This window comes from Channa argus, chromosome 18 (assembly GCF_033026475.1).
Source record: "Channa argus isolate prfri chromosome 18, Channa argus male v1.0, whole genome shotgun sequence".
In the NCBI taxonomy this organism is placed as follows: Eukaryota; Metazoa; Chordata; class Actinopteri; order Anabantiformes; family Channidae; genus Channa; species Channa argus.
In genome coordinates this window covers 17,188,010-17,205,164 of record NC_090214.1, presented here as the reverse complement: position 1 = coordinate 17,205,164, position 17,155 = coordinate 17,188,010, and the positions used below count along the sequence as shown (strand labels likewise).

The following is a 17,155-nucleotide window of genomic DNA, read 5'->3' as shown; positions in this document are numbered from 1 at the left end:
TCTTGACATAAGGAGCATAAAGACTGATAAATGCAATTAAAATAATTACTGTGGATTTCACAACAGTGGTTTGTAAATGACAGACTAAACACTTGGACATGTATTTTTTTGTCTTTATTGAATGACAGAAACCACAGAAGACCGAAGTAGATTGTAAAGCGGCAAAGCATCAGTTTCCAATGAAAAGCTGGGCACTGCAGCATCACACTGGGGCATAGATCTGTGGCATTTAAAAAAATAAATAACGCCTCTAAACAAGGTACAAACAATGCATGTATAGTCTAACCTTAATCTACTGTAGCACAGTGTAGTATAGTCTTTTAAAATGGCTTCACAAAATATTAAGGCATCAGTTGTATTGCATTTAATAACCTGTGTTTTTGTGGCAGTAAGTTTTGTAGGACACAAAGACTAAAGTGTCTACCTGTAAGTTTGCTATCATTAGGGGGTTTTATTGACAAAATAGGGAATTAAATTTACCTTTTTAATAAAAGGTGTGGAAGGACACTGGGATGTCTATCTGTTTAAGTTACACTGTTAACTTGTTTCATAAAAGGCATCACTGAAGCATGTGTGATCCTTTTGAAAACAAACAAACAAAAAAAACTATTTTATGGCATAATGCCTGCTAAAAAAAGTCTAATTGGAGCTCAGTGCTTGCAGCAGAGCAGCAGGTTCAGGCTGAGAGAAGGAGGGAGGGAGGGTCGGCAGAGAGCTCACAGGGCCAGTTCAGCCATAGCACGCTCTAGGGGGTCACTGGTCCAGTATTCGTGGTCCCAACCCAGGAACCAGCCGGTGAAGGTGGGTGGCTCAAAGCCCTGCTTGATCTTGACGATGGGTGTCCTGGAATCTCTGTTGGCTGGATCTGTCTCAATGTAACGGACCGCTGAGGGAAGAAAGGTTGGTTTATTGTCAGCCTCCTTTTTCCTCCTTTTCACATTCTGAAATGCCTTAATAATATGATGAATTTTTTTTCCCTGATGTTCTTACCAGAAGACATGGCTTCATTTTTCTCTTCCTCTTGGGCCTCGTTTCCAATCCAGACAAACACCTAAAAATAGAAACAGCACATTTGTTCCTTTTACTGCAGTCACACTGTGCTGAATTCATTTACAAGTCAGCTAAAGCAGTCATAGCTCCGCATTGTTTACCTGCTCCCAGGTGTCAAGGATCATGACATCATCAGTGGCGAGGTCATCTTGAGTCATCTCCCCAGGCACCTCCTCAATCTGATGGTAGCACAAGCATTAAGTGGTGATGTGATCGATGTACAGGTACTCAGAGATGGGCACATTTACATTTTAAACAAGGTGTGTTGTATTCTGTGTCATCCAAAGGTTAAAATGAGTGCAGCTCAGACAGACAACTTACAGTGAAGTTTCCAGTCTTATTGGAGCAGGCAAAGAGTCTGGGTGGATGAGTGTCCATCTTGTCCTTGAGTCTAGTAGAAGTGCGGTAATCTGTCTTTCCTCCCAGAGCCTCCCAGAACTGATCTGTGAAGAGGATAGACACACCTGATCTTAAAATAGCTTTATGTATATAGACAAAAGTAAGGGAACAGTAAGAGGGCCTAAAACAATAGTTGGACAAAAAATGGGGTCAAACTCAAAAACGTTTTTTACATCACTTACCCTAATTTAAATATAAATTGTTAAACCATTAACTTAAGCTCATAGAAAAAAGGCTGAATTTAGTTTCTGGCAACCTTCAACTGAAACTAGTTTCTTAAATATTTATTCACTTATATTTCAGCCTGAGGTTTTTTATTTAAAGATGTTGCAGAGAATTCACTTTATTTTTACTTCACGCTTGCTGAAAGCAAATCACAAGATTACTGATAATATCTAAGGGGGTGAAACCATCACATTTCCTTTGTTCTGAAATACATGAACACTAAGCTCATCTGAGACACAAAAGGAAACACATAATGTCGCACAAAAGCACTATTTTAACAGCTCAACCACAATTTGTGGTTGGTGCAGATGTTAACTGGTATTATGTACAGTTTGACTCGAAAGCAAAATATCATAAAAAAAGATGAGAAAATAATTGTGTTTGCTAACCAGTCTCTCCTCCCTCAGACAGCTCGGAGGCTGACACTCCAAGGATATTACACAGCTGCTGAGCTCCCTGCTTCTCTGTGTCACTGGCACCCACTCCCACCCACAGGAAGACCTCTCCGGGGGTCACCAGAACAAATGCGTCATTGGAGTTCAGGTTGGATGCCACTGCATCAAGCTGCATAAACAGAGAGATACTGCAGATCAGCATAACGTTCACCAACTCAAGCTATTGCTTATGTTTGTGACTGTTAATTTTTGACCAAAGTTTTCTTTTTTAAAGGCAACCATGTACAATATAGGCTAATCATCAATTAAAAACAATAAAAAATATTTTAGTGCAAAGGATTATTTATGATATGAATAGTCAGGTGAAATTCAAACCAAAATGGAACTAAAATCTATGGTTAAAACACTGTAAGAGTTACTTTAGTTTAGAATATTTTTTTAATAGAAAAATGTTAAAACAGGAGTAAATTGCATAATTGTATGGGTCTATTTTGAGCGGTGGATTAATACAAAATTGAAGTATTGTGGCAACAGGATTGCATATTTGCACTTAACTCATAAAGAAAAGTACAGCATTCAAGTTTGTATTAAATGGGAACATGTCAGCTACTCCTTGTTTAAATTTTTTTTCTGAACAACAATTGGGCCTTGTGGCACAGAATAAAATATATGATAGTATGAAAAATAGAGAATAGCAACAGACTTTTGCTTTCAAATCAGTTTAGGCAGTGATAAAGTTAGAAAGTGAATTATATGTTCCCCTTACCTCCACTGCTCTGGTGTTTCCTGCAGAGCTGGAGCGCACCTGGAAGAGTCGAGTGTCTGCAGGAGCGGACTGACCTCCTTCTCTGGAAGTTCCTCCCTTGTACACCACCATTGGCTGTCCTCCAAACAGACTCATCAGATGGCTTGGCTCTTTCCCCTGTGCTACTCTCACCTGGGATAGAAACACTTAAATTAGTACTCTGGGGCTGATTAGACGGCTTTTGTAGTAATTCTCATAACAAATGAATCCATGCAATTTGATTGTGTGAGTTATCTCGAGGGGGTGCAACAAAATCACAGCTGATACAGTAGATCCTCACTTGTTCAATGTGTAAAAAAAAAGTCTGCTGCATTTTCTACTACAGACACAAGAGGGCAGCATGGACCTGAGCAATGTGTTTACTGGCTGGTGCTGAGAAAGAAGGACACCAAGTGGTGATGCAGCTTATGTCAAAAACATTGTTATGAGTCTCTATGGTCTGCAGCTTTTGTCATAAATAATAATGTCTGGGAGGTGAGTGCTCTCACTTTTACTATATTCACAACAACAAATGTTCCCAGCACCAAAAAGTCCCGTGGATCATCTGATAAGACATGAAACTGTCATGTCTGACTGCAGGATTTCACTGCATGAGAACTGTTGTTTGATTTTGTTCTCTCTCAATCTCCAGTTTTGCCAATGTTATACTTCTTGTGCTTCTTGCACAAAATCCAACATTTAACCGTTTGGCATCTTGGCTAAATAAAATGTAGATTTTGTAGAAAAGCACATTTAATTTCCTAAAATATAATTTGGTGTCTCTACATAACTATTGTTATTGGAATAGTAACACAACAATGATGCCACACAATAACCAAGCAAGTCAAGTCTAGTTTGACATACTGAAAATTAAAAAGTAACATTAGCTATTCTCTATTTTTTAGGTCAGGGCAGGACAACATCAGTAAAATCAAACCTGACTTCTACAGATGTTTCCAACCTGGACAGATGTGAAGGCATGAACATGGAGGTTCTACATGTAAAGTGAAGTGACACACACGACGAGTGAAATGCAAATGCAGAACATAGAAATGAATGAAAGAAGATACATGAGTCAGAACGAGTTTACAGGCAGATCTTGGCTCATGATCTCTGTATTTATTTCCACACTCAAAGTGCACTCATGCATATCTGACAAACATTTGCCTTAATCATATAGGCGCTGTAGTGTCCAATCAGAGCAAGGTTTGGAGGCACGGCTACTATTTATGTGAAGCGGACAAGTTGGACAGTAGGAGGGAACCTTCCCTTTAGCATACACACTGGAATGTCCTGTTTATTGGACCAAGACGTTTCATTTCAGATTTACCCATTAAGATATTTCAAGATATTTCTATTTATCTGACAGAGATGATTATCATTTGCTTCCGTTTATGTCTGACTCTGGACAAAATCATATGAGTGCATACTTTGGGGAGAATGAGGAGCAGGGAATGGAGGAAAAATACCTGCGTGGTTATAGGAGCACCAACAACCTGAAGAGACAGAAAAGGTCAGAAACCAAGAAAGACAGAAGCAGTAGTGGGAAAATCAGGTGGGAGGGGGGAAAGCACGACAGGATGTAAAGGTCAGAGGGGAGGTGGCTGTGCTGAGTATCCCAGAAGAAAGCAGAGACATTAATATCATGAGTGATAAAATTAATATAAGCTCATGAAAGTAAAAAACAAAAACAAAAAACAAAAAACACTTGGAATAAGACACTAAAGAAACAGTGTGTTTTACCTGGATAGGACCACCACCGAGCTCATCATCCAGCTGGGTGCCGAGGATCGCTGACGCCCCGATTTCATCCTGACTGGAGTCCATGCCCTGCCTGCCAGAGGTGGTGCAAGTACACAAAGTCAACATGCAGAGTAGCAGGTATGTATGTACACAATGTACAAGGTCATTACATAGGTGTTTGACAAACTGTCAAAGGTGAAAATTAAGGCAAAGTAACTAGTAGTAGTAAAAAGAACAGCAAAAGAGAGAATTAGTGTGGGACAAAAAAAAAAAAACAGCTGGTCATGGTGGAGCTGATGTTACTACTTTATGTACTGACAGGAGAATACTGCATTAGGATACATCAGAATTTATTAGTTGGTTACATTTTCATAAGGATCTTAACTTACAAAAAGTAACTAGTAACTATAGTGACTAAATTGTACTAAAGTACAGCACTTAAATTTACTTAAGAATAGTTACTTACTTTCTTTGAGAGGGTGATGTTGATAAATTATTGGAAAGGGGGGATTTTAGAGCTTTTAACATTTGATTGTTATTACTCAAAAGATTTCTAATTTCTGTGTTTTTCTTTGATCTCCAAGCATCCTCACCTTAAATTAAAGGTTGATAGTGAAAAGTAAAAAAAGTTTTACAAGCAGTAAAAGGATCCTTTTAAAAGAGATGACTGGTCCATTAAACCACAGCTTTACTTTCTAATTTATGAAAAATGTATGAAACCTTATTTTACAAATGATTCATTTCCAACTAAAACAATATAGCAAAATATGGATTATTACTAAATGTAAACAGAAAACTGCTGTTTATTCACAGCACTTGAAGACGTGTGCGATGAAATTTGAAATCAGTGTTTCCAATAAAACATCACTGAGGTCTCACTTAATAAATGTACTTCCATTTTTAAAATTTTCAATATTTTACATCCATGTGTACTAAGTAACAGTCTCATTCTTCTTTTCCCTTATTTAGCCAATGCTGTGGCATGTTATCACCACCGCGTATGTATCATTTCACCTCTGTGCTAGTTCACTTTCTCACATGGACAAACAGCGACAAACCAGACAGGGGTCCACCTTGGAAAACATCGCTCAGCGGTGATTCTGGTTGCCAGGTTTTCCAAATAATGGTGGCATCTTTAATAAAATTGTTTTTTTTTGCATATTTTCAGCTCTCACTTCTTCTTTAATCCTAAATCTCAGTCTGTATTTCCTCCCTGTAATTTTGTCAAAGCAGGAATTCTTAGTTCCTGCCAAATTTCAGCTTAAACTAACTTGAACTGATGATCTCTGGTTCTCACCATATGTAGATGATGTGTCCCTGACGTCCTCTGTGACGGTAGTTGTACAGGATGATGTAACTGTCTCCTCCGTAGAACTGCCCATATGTGGACGGGTCCACGGGCACTTTATCAGATCCCTCAATACGCCAGATCTGTCAAAGAAAAAAGAAAGATGCAGTACTGTGAAAGCTTTGCACTGCAAGTGTTATCCTATTCACTACAAATTACGAAAACGGGCTAATGTGTCGTAGACCTCATTTTGTTTTGTAAATCACTCACTAATTCACAATTTCACTCTTTCAGAAGATTTTTCAGGAGGTGGTTGTTCAGTAAGCTTCAGCTCATCCCTGAGACAACCTCAGTGCAGCCCCCTTCCCTTACCTGTTTCTCTCCACTGCCGTCATCCACCATGCCATGCTGGGCAGCCATGGCGGGGGAGTCATGCAGGGTGGCTGCATCGAAGGTCACCTTCTCCATCTTGGCGATGCTATTAGAGATGTAGGACACGCCCAGACCCTCTGTCTGGTCTTTGTCTCTCCAGTTTTTGAAGAACTGCTTGAAAAGTGGCGTCTCACCCATCTCAGGCAGGATCTGGACCTGTGTGTGTTTGGGGTAACCCATCTTCTTGATAAAATCCTCTGCGGCCTTCATTCCTGCCTTTCGTTCATCCATGTTGGCATCTTTGCCTATTAAAATGATATAGTAGGTATTAATAAAGGCATAGTCATATTGTTTTTGTTTTGTTTTAGGTCATTTGTTTTTGTAAGATTGGTGTCATTTTGTACTTCATTTAGATAGTTTAGATCATTTTGCATTGTCTTGTGACAGCTCCATCAAACAAGAAATCTGCACAGTAACTTAAGCTCTGGCCCATGGGCCCCCTTTCCTGTGACCAGTATTCAGTAAATTATCCATGTATCAAATATGAAACTTTTGTTATTGCTCCGTGTAAATGAATGTCATCAATGAAAACCATGAAAGATGGTTTTTAAAGCAGGAACGCACACTAAAGCAGTAAAATGGGAAGTTATTTTGTATAATACTGAAACAATTTCTGAGGCAGAGCTGCTGCACTGGCTGAAGGTAACGCCTACACCGCAGTGCCACTTACATTTTATAACTTTGGGAAGATGCCACCGTTTCCTAATATTACCACTGTAGAGGAGGCTTTAACTTGTGTAAAGGACTTTTAGAATTATTACTGGCACTTGCACTTTGAAGCCAAAGGTGCTCCACTGTAAAAATAACCGCACAAATTACAACATATCGGTGAGCAGAGATTTAGCTGAATGTGGACTATCTTTGCTAAACAGACCCATCAGTTCTGACCTTTCCACACGAAGACCTTCCCATCGGAGCCGTGATCCAGGATGAAGCAGTCGCCGGACTCAAGGGCACTCTGGGCAAACGGGTTCTCTGCAGCCACCAGAGTGATGGTCATGCCTCCACTGGCGTCGGACACCTGTAAAGGAAGATGGTTTGATTAGAGGCAAGACATGTGAAAACTAAAAATTCAGTGCTGAGAGTGAAAGGTTGTTAGGGCAGCACAATTTTCTCCTGGGCTCTCTGCCATGAAATCACAGATTCAACTGTGATGTTTTCTGTCCTGAAAAACTACGTTTTGACCCTAAAATGCAACACTTTAGCTGGTTATTTTAGATTTTAGCTTTTTTACAAGAAAGACAATTATGGGCATTTTATGAATTTTTTTTTCTTGCTCGCAGATTAAATTAGTCACCACAAGTAATTGTCTTCTCACAGAAAACACATTTCAGCACAAACAGCTGCTGACTCTCTTTAGTTAAAAAAAAATACAAAGTCAGAAATTGGCCTCTAACAATAGTTTTACAAGGAGATTTTCACCTGTATTTCAATTATTTATTGTATTTCCGCATTATTACTTTGGCTGTGTGTAAATTAGAAACATCAGTGTATATTTTCAATTATTCTGTTTTATAAATTCACACAAATTTATTGTGTTTTATTATTTCAAGAAAGTGGTACTATCGTTGAATTACAAGATTTTTATATTTCATATGTAACTGTATTTGAAGCAAAGCTGAATTTCTTACATTTAAATAAACATAGATTATGAGAGATGTTAAAAAGATAATGGGTTCCCACGTGTCTTACCTTGTAGAGTTTGGCCCTCTTCCTGTTTGAAGCATCAGCTTTGATGTCATCAGAGGCTCCAGGAGGCAGATCTGGTTTAGGACCCAAAACCTGAGGACAGAAGTAGCGGTTTTAGTAAAGGAAACAGTTGGATCATTAGTTAAGTTTTCATAATTCACTAATTTCACCTCTAGCATCTTCTCTCTCTCTATTCCTTCATCACAGACGTAAACTCGGGCCCTCCCGCTGCGCTCATTGTCACGGATACCCTTGGCAACCTGCGTGGCCTTCAGCTTCTCAAAGCGGTTGCTCTGGGAGCCACACCACTGGTAAATCTCCTGCACAGCAAGGAGAAGAGCAGCTTATAAGGTAGGTCAATAACATCTTTACTAAAGTGGAAACTTGATGCACTTTGGGTTTTATCAAAGTCAAGACCGCTCCTAATGGTTGTGATAATAGGCTCAGCTGGACTCACATTTCCGAGGTCCAGGATGAAGCAGTCTCCCTGGTTGAAGCTGTCCCAGCTGACTGCCACCTCCGTTGCCCGGACAACACGGCGACCTTTGACCTGGAGCACCCGCTGCACAACCACCTCATTGGTGACTACATGCTTGAACCCGGATGCCACACCCCCATTCTGGAAGATAAAAGTTGCATAATAAAATAAATGATTTGCCATTGTCCATGTTTCAACGAAATTTAAATAGGAAATATTTCAAATGAATATTGGTCGAACTTCTATTTTACAGAAACATAAAACAGGTTCAAACTGAATCTTACCATGTATTTAATCCCAGACTTGAAGTAGCCCAGAAAGGTTTTGGATTCGTGATTCTGGAGTTCGCGGTATTGGATGGGTTTTCCCCCCAGGACGTCATCCATCTGGACAGTAAAGATGGCCGCTGAGCCTCTCTCATCCTGGGTGCATAAGTCACCTGCAACAGAGGAAGCACAGACATTATGCATACTAATCCTAGTCTTTATTCTGTCTCAGCGGGCATGATTTACCTACATACCCAGAGAGCTACATTGTGTGTTTGATGAATTCTCTCAGTGACGACTGACTCAAGAGATCGATATGTGGGAGCAGAAGGGGGTGAGTCCCCAGATGACACATTAATACTTGCAACATTATTCTATTTCTGGTACCACACTGTAACACACAGGCATGTGGGGGAGGGGTTACATCAGATCCTGTTTGCTGGTAAATGCTGTTTCCACGATCAATAAAATGGAGTAAAAGACATGAAATCAATAAAGAAAAAACAAAGACCTGACTCTACTTTAAGCTAAAATGATCCAATCAAATACCCCTCCTTCTGTCAATACTTACCTAGAGGACTTTTCTTTAGGTCTTGCCTTTTGAACCCTTACTTGCATGGTCTTTGCTGAGCTGCAGTTTGCAGACCAATACATAATGTTTTACAGTCTAATGAGCTGTGGTAGCTCTGCTGTGCACCGAGGGCTTTTTATCTTTGTGTTGTAAAGAAAAGTTTTGATGCAGTTGTTGGGTATTTTGTAAATGCAGATTAGATATACAGAACACCATCTACTACATTTAAATAGTTCAAATGTAGAAGCTCTATTTTTAGGTATTTTATATATACGGAGGAGCTGGAATTCATTTCTGGGATGCAGGGAAGTCTGGACTAACTTGCTGAAGCTGCAACTGTAATGTGACTCTGGATAAGCAAAACACAATGGATGGATGAATTGAGTGGGTAAAGCAGTTTAAATGAACACACCCTTCATCACCTACATTTAAATGCTGTGGTTATCGACTGTATTTGATTCATGAGTGATTTATAATCCAGTATGCTGGAAGCGGCTGTACACTATGTCATGGTTTTTAAGGTGTTAGCATTTTCTGTGAACTTACAATGGACAGGAAAGGTATTAAAGGATGAACAAAGGAAACATTTTTCCTCCTTGTTCACCCAGATTCAAAATATGCAAATGTTATCATTGTTACAGCTCCCATCAGGTGCTAAAACCCATTATGTAGCAACTAACCTTGGGAATTTCACGACAAAAGCTGTCATATGCTGCACACTGCACCTGCATCTCATGACTTAGCTCTGACTGGTTTGAGCATGTACAATAAAAGCTGCAAGGCACTGTCAAGTAAAATTATTTTCCAGGCACTCATCTATTTTACAGCTCCACTGGGATTATAGCGGCACTGGAAAAAATAAGACATGCTCTGCTCTGTTTGGCCACATTTTTGTGGAAACCAGAAAAATCCAACAAAACATATTTTTTTCTCGTGTTGCCTACATGCGTCATAGTTATAAGACAGAAGAAGATATTTTTTGTATTAGATTTTTCTAAACCAGTGAGATTCACTTACCCAACCAGAAGTGGAGGTCGTACTGCAGTGCCCCGGAGCGTTGTTGGATGGTGTTGAGGATGAGGTAGGCGTCGCCAGTGTAAAATCCCCCGTACAGCTTCTCTGGAACAGGCACCAGGTCAAAGTTCTCTACCCTCCACACCTGGAGGCCTGGCTTCTGTCCAGCCTTCTGAAACTCTGGGTGCTGCGTGGACATGCTGTCTGCAGAGAAATCAAACACCTGGGCTTTAGTGCTTCTCTTACACCAGGGTGTGATTTTTGCTGATCAGTAGTCAAATACTGCAGAGATAAGTCTTATACAGCTCTCTAGTACCTGCTTTAAAAAAAACTAAGATACCTTAACTAACCTTAACTAAGATAAAGTTTGTAGTTAAAGTTAGATATAAATACAGAGCAGAATGAGTCACAAGTGCCCTATACTCAGGGTGTTTCCCCTAGTGAGCAGGAAGAGGAAGTTGGGCAGATATGACTAAGGCATACACATAACTGCTGGTGATGGTGGCAAGAAAATACCCAGTGTATATAAGAAAAGACACATGAGAAGTGGCACCATCCATGAATATTAAGAAATAACTTGTCTGGCTCCACATCTTGATTATTACATTTTTAGAATTAGGAATATCAGGGAATATTCATATATACTCATTGTCTCAATAGACACCTTAGCAATCAGACTCTCAATCAACCACACCAGATATTCATCCACACACAGAGCTTACACAGTGCCATATCCGACAGTGTAAAACACATGGCATCTAGTAACGAGTTTTAAGTGGGAGTCTGTGCTGCACTGGATTTCAACCTGCTGGCTTCTCTTACTGCATGTGTGGATGTTTGAGATTTTGCAGAAGTTTAGGATGGGAGTTGAGCATCCTGTTAAAAGTCTTTGTCACAGCTGTCTGGAAACTGTTTGTCACACAGTTTACATGCAAACAGTGACATAATCTGAATATATTGGAACTGTTGGAGTTTGGCCTGCATAAACAGGAGGTGTAGGGTTCTTCAGCTGCAGAAGGAGTAATAAAATTAATATTACACTTTTTTGCTCAGTCTCTTTAAAAGTCAGAAAAAGAGAAAGAAGTGTTTGTGGTGGAAAGTAGCTAAACATGCCTATTTATGTACAGTTTTGATGTAGAACATTTGAATGTTTACTTTCAAATTCTATTAGATAAAATAATATTTTTCATTAAAATATTCAAAAGACGTCAGTCCAGAGAGTTTTCCCAACAGACCCAAATGCACACTGACTCCACAGCCCAAACGAAGTGCTGCTTGGAACAGTAAACACTGCACAGAGTGTAAACTGTTGCTCAAAAGTAAAGCAGTCATCTTAAAACAGCTTCTGTGTCCATTCATAGTGCATTTCTTGTGTATTTTACTGCTTTATTTATAAATGGTGAGGTGTTTATAAGACACTGACACCAAAAATGTTGTGTACCTGTAAAGGCCTGTTAAGTCAGGTTCAGTTACTATTAAATATAAATGTAGAATCTGGAGGTCATGCAGTTCAAAATGAACACAGATTCCAATTTTCCAAAGGAATGCTGCTTGGATCTACTGTCTCTCAATTTGCATGATTAACGGTCCACACTGGGGCAAGAGTCGGCCATTCTTCTAGGCGGCAGTCTGCCCACAAGCATTGCAGGAATCTGCAGCTGACCCTGGAAGAGGAAAGTGGCTCAGTATTCACACAACCAGGCCAACACATGTGGGGTTCCGTTCTGCAATATCTGCTCTCCCTCTTACGTAAGAACCACAGTCACTGCACAGTATTTTGTCACCATGGCAACTGAAGTGGGTAATTTACTGTACTCATCTACTCATCTAACAAGTCAACTACTCATCTAACAAGTCAACTTTCTTGATTTTTTTAATGGAACACATGTTGTCACCCTGCAGTGACTGGCAACTAGAAACATACAGAAAAACAATCGGGTGCCCTGGAGTCATACGGGGCCAAGCACCGCCTAAACTTTGGCTGCACTTTAGTGTCTGCGTCCTCGTTTGACTGGACAGAGAACAACTAGGACTGCCGGGCAATTCCATTATGGCCATAATTGTTTGATGGAAGATGTGGAATGCTGAATTTTCCTGTAGTGGCTCTGAAGTAGTCTGGTGGAGTTTCCATCCATATAAGTTAAGCTGCCGTGAAAAAACAGACCAATGTCTGTGGCTATCGAACTAAACCAGTTTATTAATTTACCAAGTTTGCAACCCCAAAAATGCATTTCAGTAACAGGTGATGCAAACTTAACCATAAACATAATATTAATGCACATTCACTCTGTAGTGTAAAAGCAAGGATTTATGGGGAGTTACGTACGTAACTGTTTACTGCCCAACAACAGCCAGGTGCAGAGACTGCTCACGACAATCACAGATGGATCAACAAGTTACATCTATATTATGTATATGTTATCTGTGTTTGTTCTATAAAGTTACTTGAGAGTATACAATATTCTTCCTCGTTGAAAAAAGAGCCAAGCTAGCAGTTTCTCCACACAGAATTAACTATTGCTTCACATTATTATGACAAAATGACATTAGTAAATCCTACAATGCATCTGAACATTGTATTGTAGCATGTACTTCTTGCTGTGGAAGCATCGGAAACAAACTGTGGTGACAGAAGAGAATAACTTTATGTTCCCAAGTTACTGGTAATAAATCACTGACTTCTCGTTTTACAATAGCTATTCATTAACTGCATCTAGCACACCCAGCAATATGAGTAGAGCTTGCATGCAGAGAGCTCAGCTAAAATAGAGGATGCACAACAAAAAAGATATATATGTAGATATATATACACATACATGTCCAGTCTCTAAGACTGTGGTAACGATGCAAAAACAGTGTATCAGTGTAGAGAGCAACAGGAAAATGACACTTTTCACTTCCTAACTGCCAAATATACATGTTTGCTTCTATGTAGTGGAAATTTCGTGCCATCCTATTTGATCACCAAGATAAAGGGTCAAAAGTTTTAAAGCAGAGTGGGCTTTTCATTTATTTGATCTAAATTGCTGTCAAAGAAAATATCACTGAGCAACTTTATATGAATGACTTTATGCTGTGATCTCCTGCGGTAAAGAGAAGCTGCTTATCTGTCTGCCTCTACACATCCCAGCTGCATCCTGGCAGAGTTAGACACTCTCTTGATTTGTTAAAGCAGGGACACACAGCATCTGAATCACCTCACAATCTAAAAAAAATCAAAAATCAAAGCCAGTATTTAAAAAAATGTGGTAACAACTCTGACGAAAGCAAGATAAAAATCCGGAACGAGGATGTTACCTGAGAACAATGACTTTGGATATTTTGCAAATACAATTATTTCTGAGCATGGATTTGTTGAATGAAGGGCAGCAGCTGAATGGAACAAAGCCTTAAAAGTTTTTTGGCTGCTCCATGCAGGCTGGATAAAGTGACTCAATGAAGGGTAGTAGGTTTGAGTCAACACAGACACAGCTAAGAGCTTAAATAGAACAGGTCACATGATGATTGGTTAGTCTGTCAGTCCTGGCCTGTGGGGAAACACAGACGCTGCCTGCAAGCCTCCTCAGGTATTTACTTACTTTCTATCTCCCTAATCTGTGGTCTCTTTTCACCCCCTTGCCTCCAACAAAACGTGGAGTGATAGTATCATTTCAACCTCAAGTTGTTTAGCCCCTTCCCCCTCCTGCTTTTCACCAGCCTCTCTTTTGTTTCTGCCTTTGCCTGGGGACCTATGTGAAAAAACAGAAAAAGTACATTTCTAGGCCCTTGTGGTTTTTCTGCTGCTGTCCCATTTCAAAACAAGCGTAAAACAGTTTTATCTGTGAACTCTATATTTATAGGCTCTTAATAGCAAGCCGGTCCTGAGTTTTTTTCCCCAAAAAAAGACATTCCTCCTTCACAAAGTGAGATTCCTGATGACTCATTTTCTCCATGCAGCTCAGTTTGTCCAGAGCTGTTCAGCTGCCCTGCAGCTCCGCTCGCTTAGGTCACATAAGACAGCAACTCTACACAGGCTCTGCACTCTTTACTAGCTGCTTCATCAGTCTGCTTGTCTTTCATCTGCAAATCTAAATGTAAAACAGCCACTGACACGGCACAGTGAAACCAGTTCACACTATTGTTTCTGGCAAAATGGCCTCTTGTTCGAATGTAAGTCAGTGTTATAAATAGGATGCACACATTTAACGTAATTAATAATGTGCAAATAAGGGCACCACTACATTTTTTAAGCTTGTCAGTGCATTCACTCATCTGAACTTTCAAATTTCAGCCCTCCTTAAATGGTAAACTGAGCAATTTGTGCGTGCCCCACCTAGCACAAGCCATATTACTGTTTCAAAAGGGTCTCGTGTGAGCATGTTGTCCCCCCCTGTGCTTCAGATCTGATTAAGCCAAGTAAAACCTTGACTTGGTGATTTGCAGTACACAAGACGTCCCATGTTTTAAATTAAAATTGAGTTGACTTTGGTTACAAAGGTAAAAGTCATTACAATTCAATCCGTATATCTCAGGGTATAATTATGGCCAAGTTCAAATAGAGTTGTATTTTATTCAAAAGCTGACACAGTAGTTACAGTTAACCTAGACATCTTATAATCTGCAAGTCAGAGTTTACTGGATTTAGATGGATGCAACCTATAATTTGCTATGGCAATCTAACAATCCCATGCCAATCTGCCATGCAGAGAAGACAGGGACAGCAGTCATTGCTTGACTGCATAACCAAGACAGACTACTTATCAGAAAATAGAATCATACTGTAATGTTACATTTAAGCAATTAAAGACAGATGTTTTTGTGTGAGTGGGAGTCTTCCATGTTACTTTTTGCTAGTGGCTCCAGCAGCAGTTTTTTGTGACATCACTGATGCTACATCAACGTTTATCTACATTTTTTGAGCTTTTCTGGACAAAGCCGTCTGAGAGACAAATACAGATTCCGAAAGAAACATTAAGTTGTAATTTGTTAAACATGACAACAACTTTCCACTTGAACAAAGACTATATTTCACATTGTTTTCTTTCCAAATTAAGATATGAAGATGGTGGGTTCAAGCATTCCAAGCTGTTCAGCTGTCATGTCCTTTGTGTACACAGAGAGCCCACACTCTGTGAGCAAAGCATATATTTAAACCTGAAGTGGGGAGTGTTCAGGCATCCCATAATCTCAGGATTGGACACAGTGCTTTCGGATTGGCTCACAAGTTGCATCTCTTCCTCGCGTACACATGTACACAACTAGTCAGACACATCACACACATCATGGTGACTGTACCCATATATGCAGGATGTTATGGCTGACTTCCTCAGTCTTTTTGTTTGCTTGTTAGTTAGTTATCATGGCAACTGAGGAAGTTTCTAAACAGACATCAAACAGCTGTTATCTGAGAAGTTCAAACCAACTACTTGATTTCTTTATTATAATACAGTAAAAAAAAACACATGCAGTGACTGAAGTTGCTTTTGAAAAGATTTAACTCATTATGCAGTGTTTCTACTGCGTGTCCCAAGTACAAAAGTATTTTCAGCTAAATGTACACATAAAAAAAGATTATGATGATTACAATTATGAATTATGAATCCAATTATGAAAAATGAATACAATTATGATGATTATGCAGTATGCATTTCCAGACTAATGTATAGACCTATTGTATTATTACAGTATGCTGGGGAAACCAGTAAAAGTGGAAATTATTTTAATTACTATCTACATATCTCCTATCTTGACCTAGAATAATGTGTGGTAATGGATTTGTTTATTCTATTTTGCATTATTAATACTTATTATACTTAAGTATTATCTTATAAGTACCTTACAATAGTACTTAGCATACGTTTACTTCAGTAAAAGCACATTATAGTTTTTGTACTACTGCCAAAGAAGCTGGATTTACACTTCTTTGAGTTAGACTAATCCAAAAAGAAACGAATGTTACTAATTGTAGACGAAGAAAGAAGTCTCCTCTTCCCCAGACCTGTGCGTGAAAAATGGACTTAAGGGTTAAGTTAGCACCGTCCAATCTGCGCTACGGGCTGTGTGGTTCTGTAAAGGAAAGTGGGTTGATATACCTACCTGAATGCGTGGATTGTGATCGGGGACCGATGTGGACCTAACGGTACCGCGGGGACTGATTCTAGCTGCGGCGGGGCAGACAGGCGTCGAGACAGCGAGGTAGCAGAGCGCAGAGCCGCAGTTTATGATCACGGCCCGGGACACTCCCCGTTATGACACTCCCACAGGCGGCCTGACCACCGCCTTCACAGGGCGGCGGAAAGATCCATCTCTTACTGTAATGCTCTTTTTTATTTGAAAGATTTTTGTCACACGTGTGCGTTTGGCTCGAACACTCTAATGATGCAAACGTGGATTTATTGCTGCACTCTCAGTATAAAAGTGAACACAGGAGAGGCGATCAATGGAGACTGGAACAACACTGCCCCAGGCTGGTCTTTGTGCACCACTGAGGCCAAACCCACTTTACTGTAGGAGCCTGAATGTTTTTCATAAATGGTTCTGTAGCTCAGTTGGTAAGCCAGTCATCCACAGACATCCACATCCACAGACCACAGGGTCAGTGGTTCGATCTCACTTGTGTCTCTGAGCAAGGCACTAAACCCCTAGAAGCCCATCCCCCTTCCAAGCTGTGCAGTGCTGGTCCAAGCACGGTAGAAATTGGGGAGGGGTTGCGTCAGGCGTAAAAAAAAAAAAAACAGTACCAAATCAACATGCGGACAGTGATCCGCTGTGGCGACCCTGAACTCACGGGATAAGCCGAAAGAATAAAAAAAAAATAGTCTAAGTGACAAAAATGTATGTTG

General features: G+C 39.9%; 1 protein-coding gene across 2 annotated transcripts; it reads right to left on the bottom strand.

Annotated features, from left to right (window-relative positions):
• Window positions 1-99: 99 nt before the first annotated feature.
• Window positions 100-16,568, bottom strand: gsna (gelsolin a). 2 transcript variants are annotated; one of them, XM_067483716.1, is made up of 17 exons: window positions 16,410-16,568; window positions 10,338-10,538; window positions 8,768-8,922; window positions 8,463-8,624; window positions 8,176-8,325; window positions 8,009-8,098; window positions 7,205-7,337; window positions 6,257-6,561; window positions 5,894-6,027; window positions 4,597-4,687; window positions 4,323-4,349; window positions 2,836-3,006; window positions 2,064-2,238; window positions 1,372-1,493; window positions 1,152-1,229; window positions 991-1,051; window positions 100-886 (listed from the first exon to the last, which is right to left on the bottom strand). In XM_067483716.1, the coding sequence occupies exons 2-17, from the start codon at window positions 10,531-10,533 to the stop codon at window positions 717-719; spliced, it is 2,220 nt and encodes a 739-aa protein (XP_067339817.1). In that variant the 5' UTR covers window positions 10,534-10,538; window positions 16,410-16,568; the 3' UTR covers window positions 100-716. The 2 variants fall into 2 exon arrangements, with proteins under 2 accessions (XP_067339817.1, XP_067339818.1); XM_067483717.1 differs by lacking the exon at window positions 4,323-4,349.
• Window positions 16,569-17,155: the final 587 nt, after the last annotated feature.

What these genes read in the sequence shown, in the direction of transcription:
- gsna (XM_067483716.1), bottom strand. Translation starts at nt 10,533, where the DNA reads ATGTCCACGCAGCACCCAGAGTTTCAGAAGGCTGGACAGAAGCCAGGC. An exon ending in GAAGGTCTTCGTGTGGAAAG is followed by an intron (nt 6,562 to 7,204) that starts GTCAGAACTGAT and finishes TCATTTTAATAG; the next exon opens with GCAAAGATGCCAACATGGAT. An exon ending in AAATGAAGCCATGTCTTCTG is followed by an intron (nt 887 to 990) that starts GTAAGAACATCA and finishes TTCTTCCCTCAG; the next exon opens with CGGTCCGTTACATTGAGACA.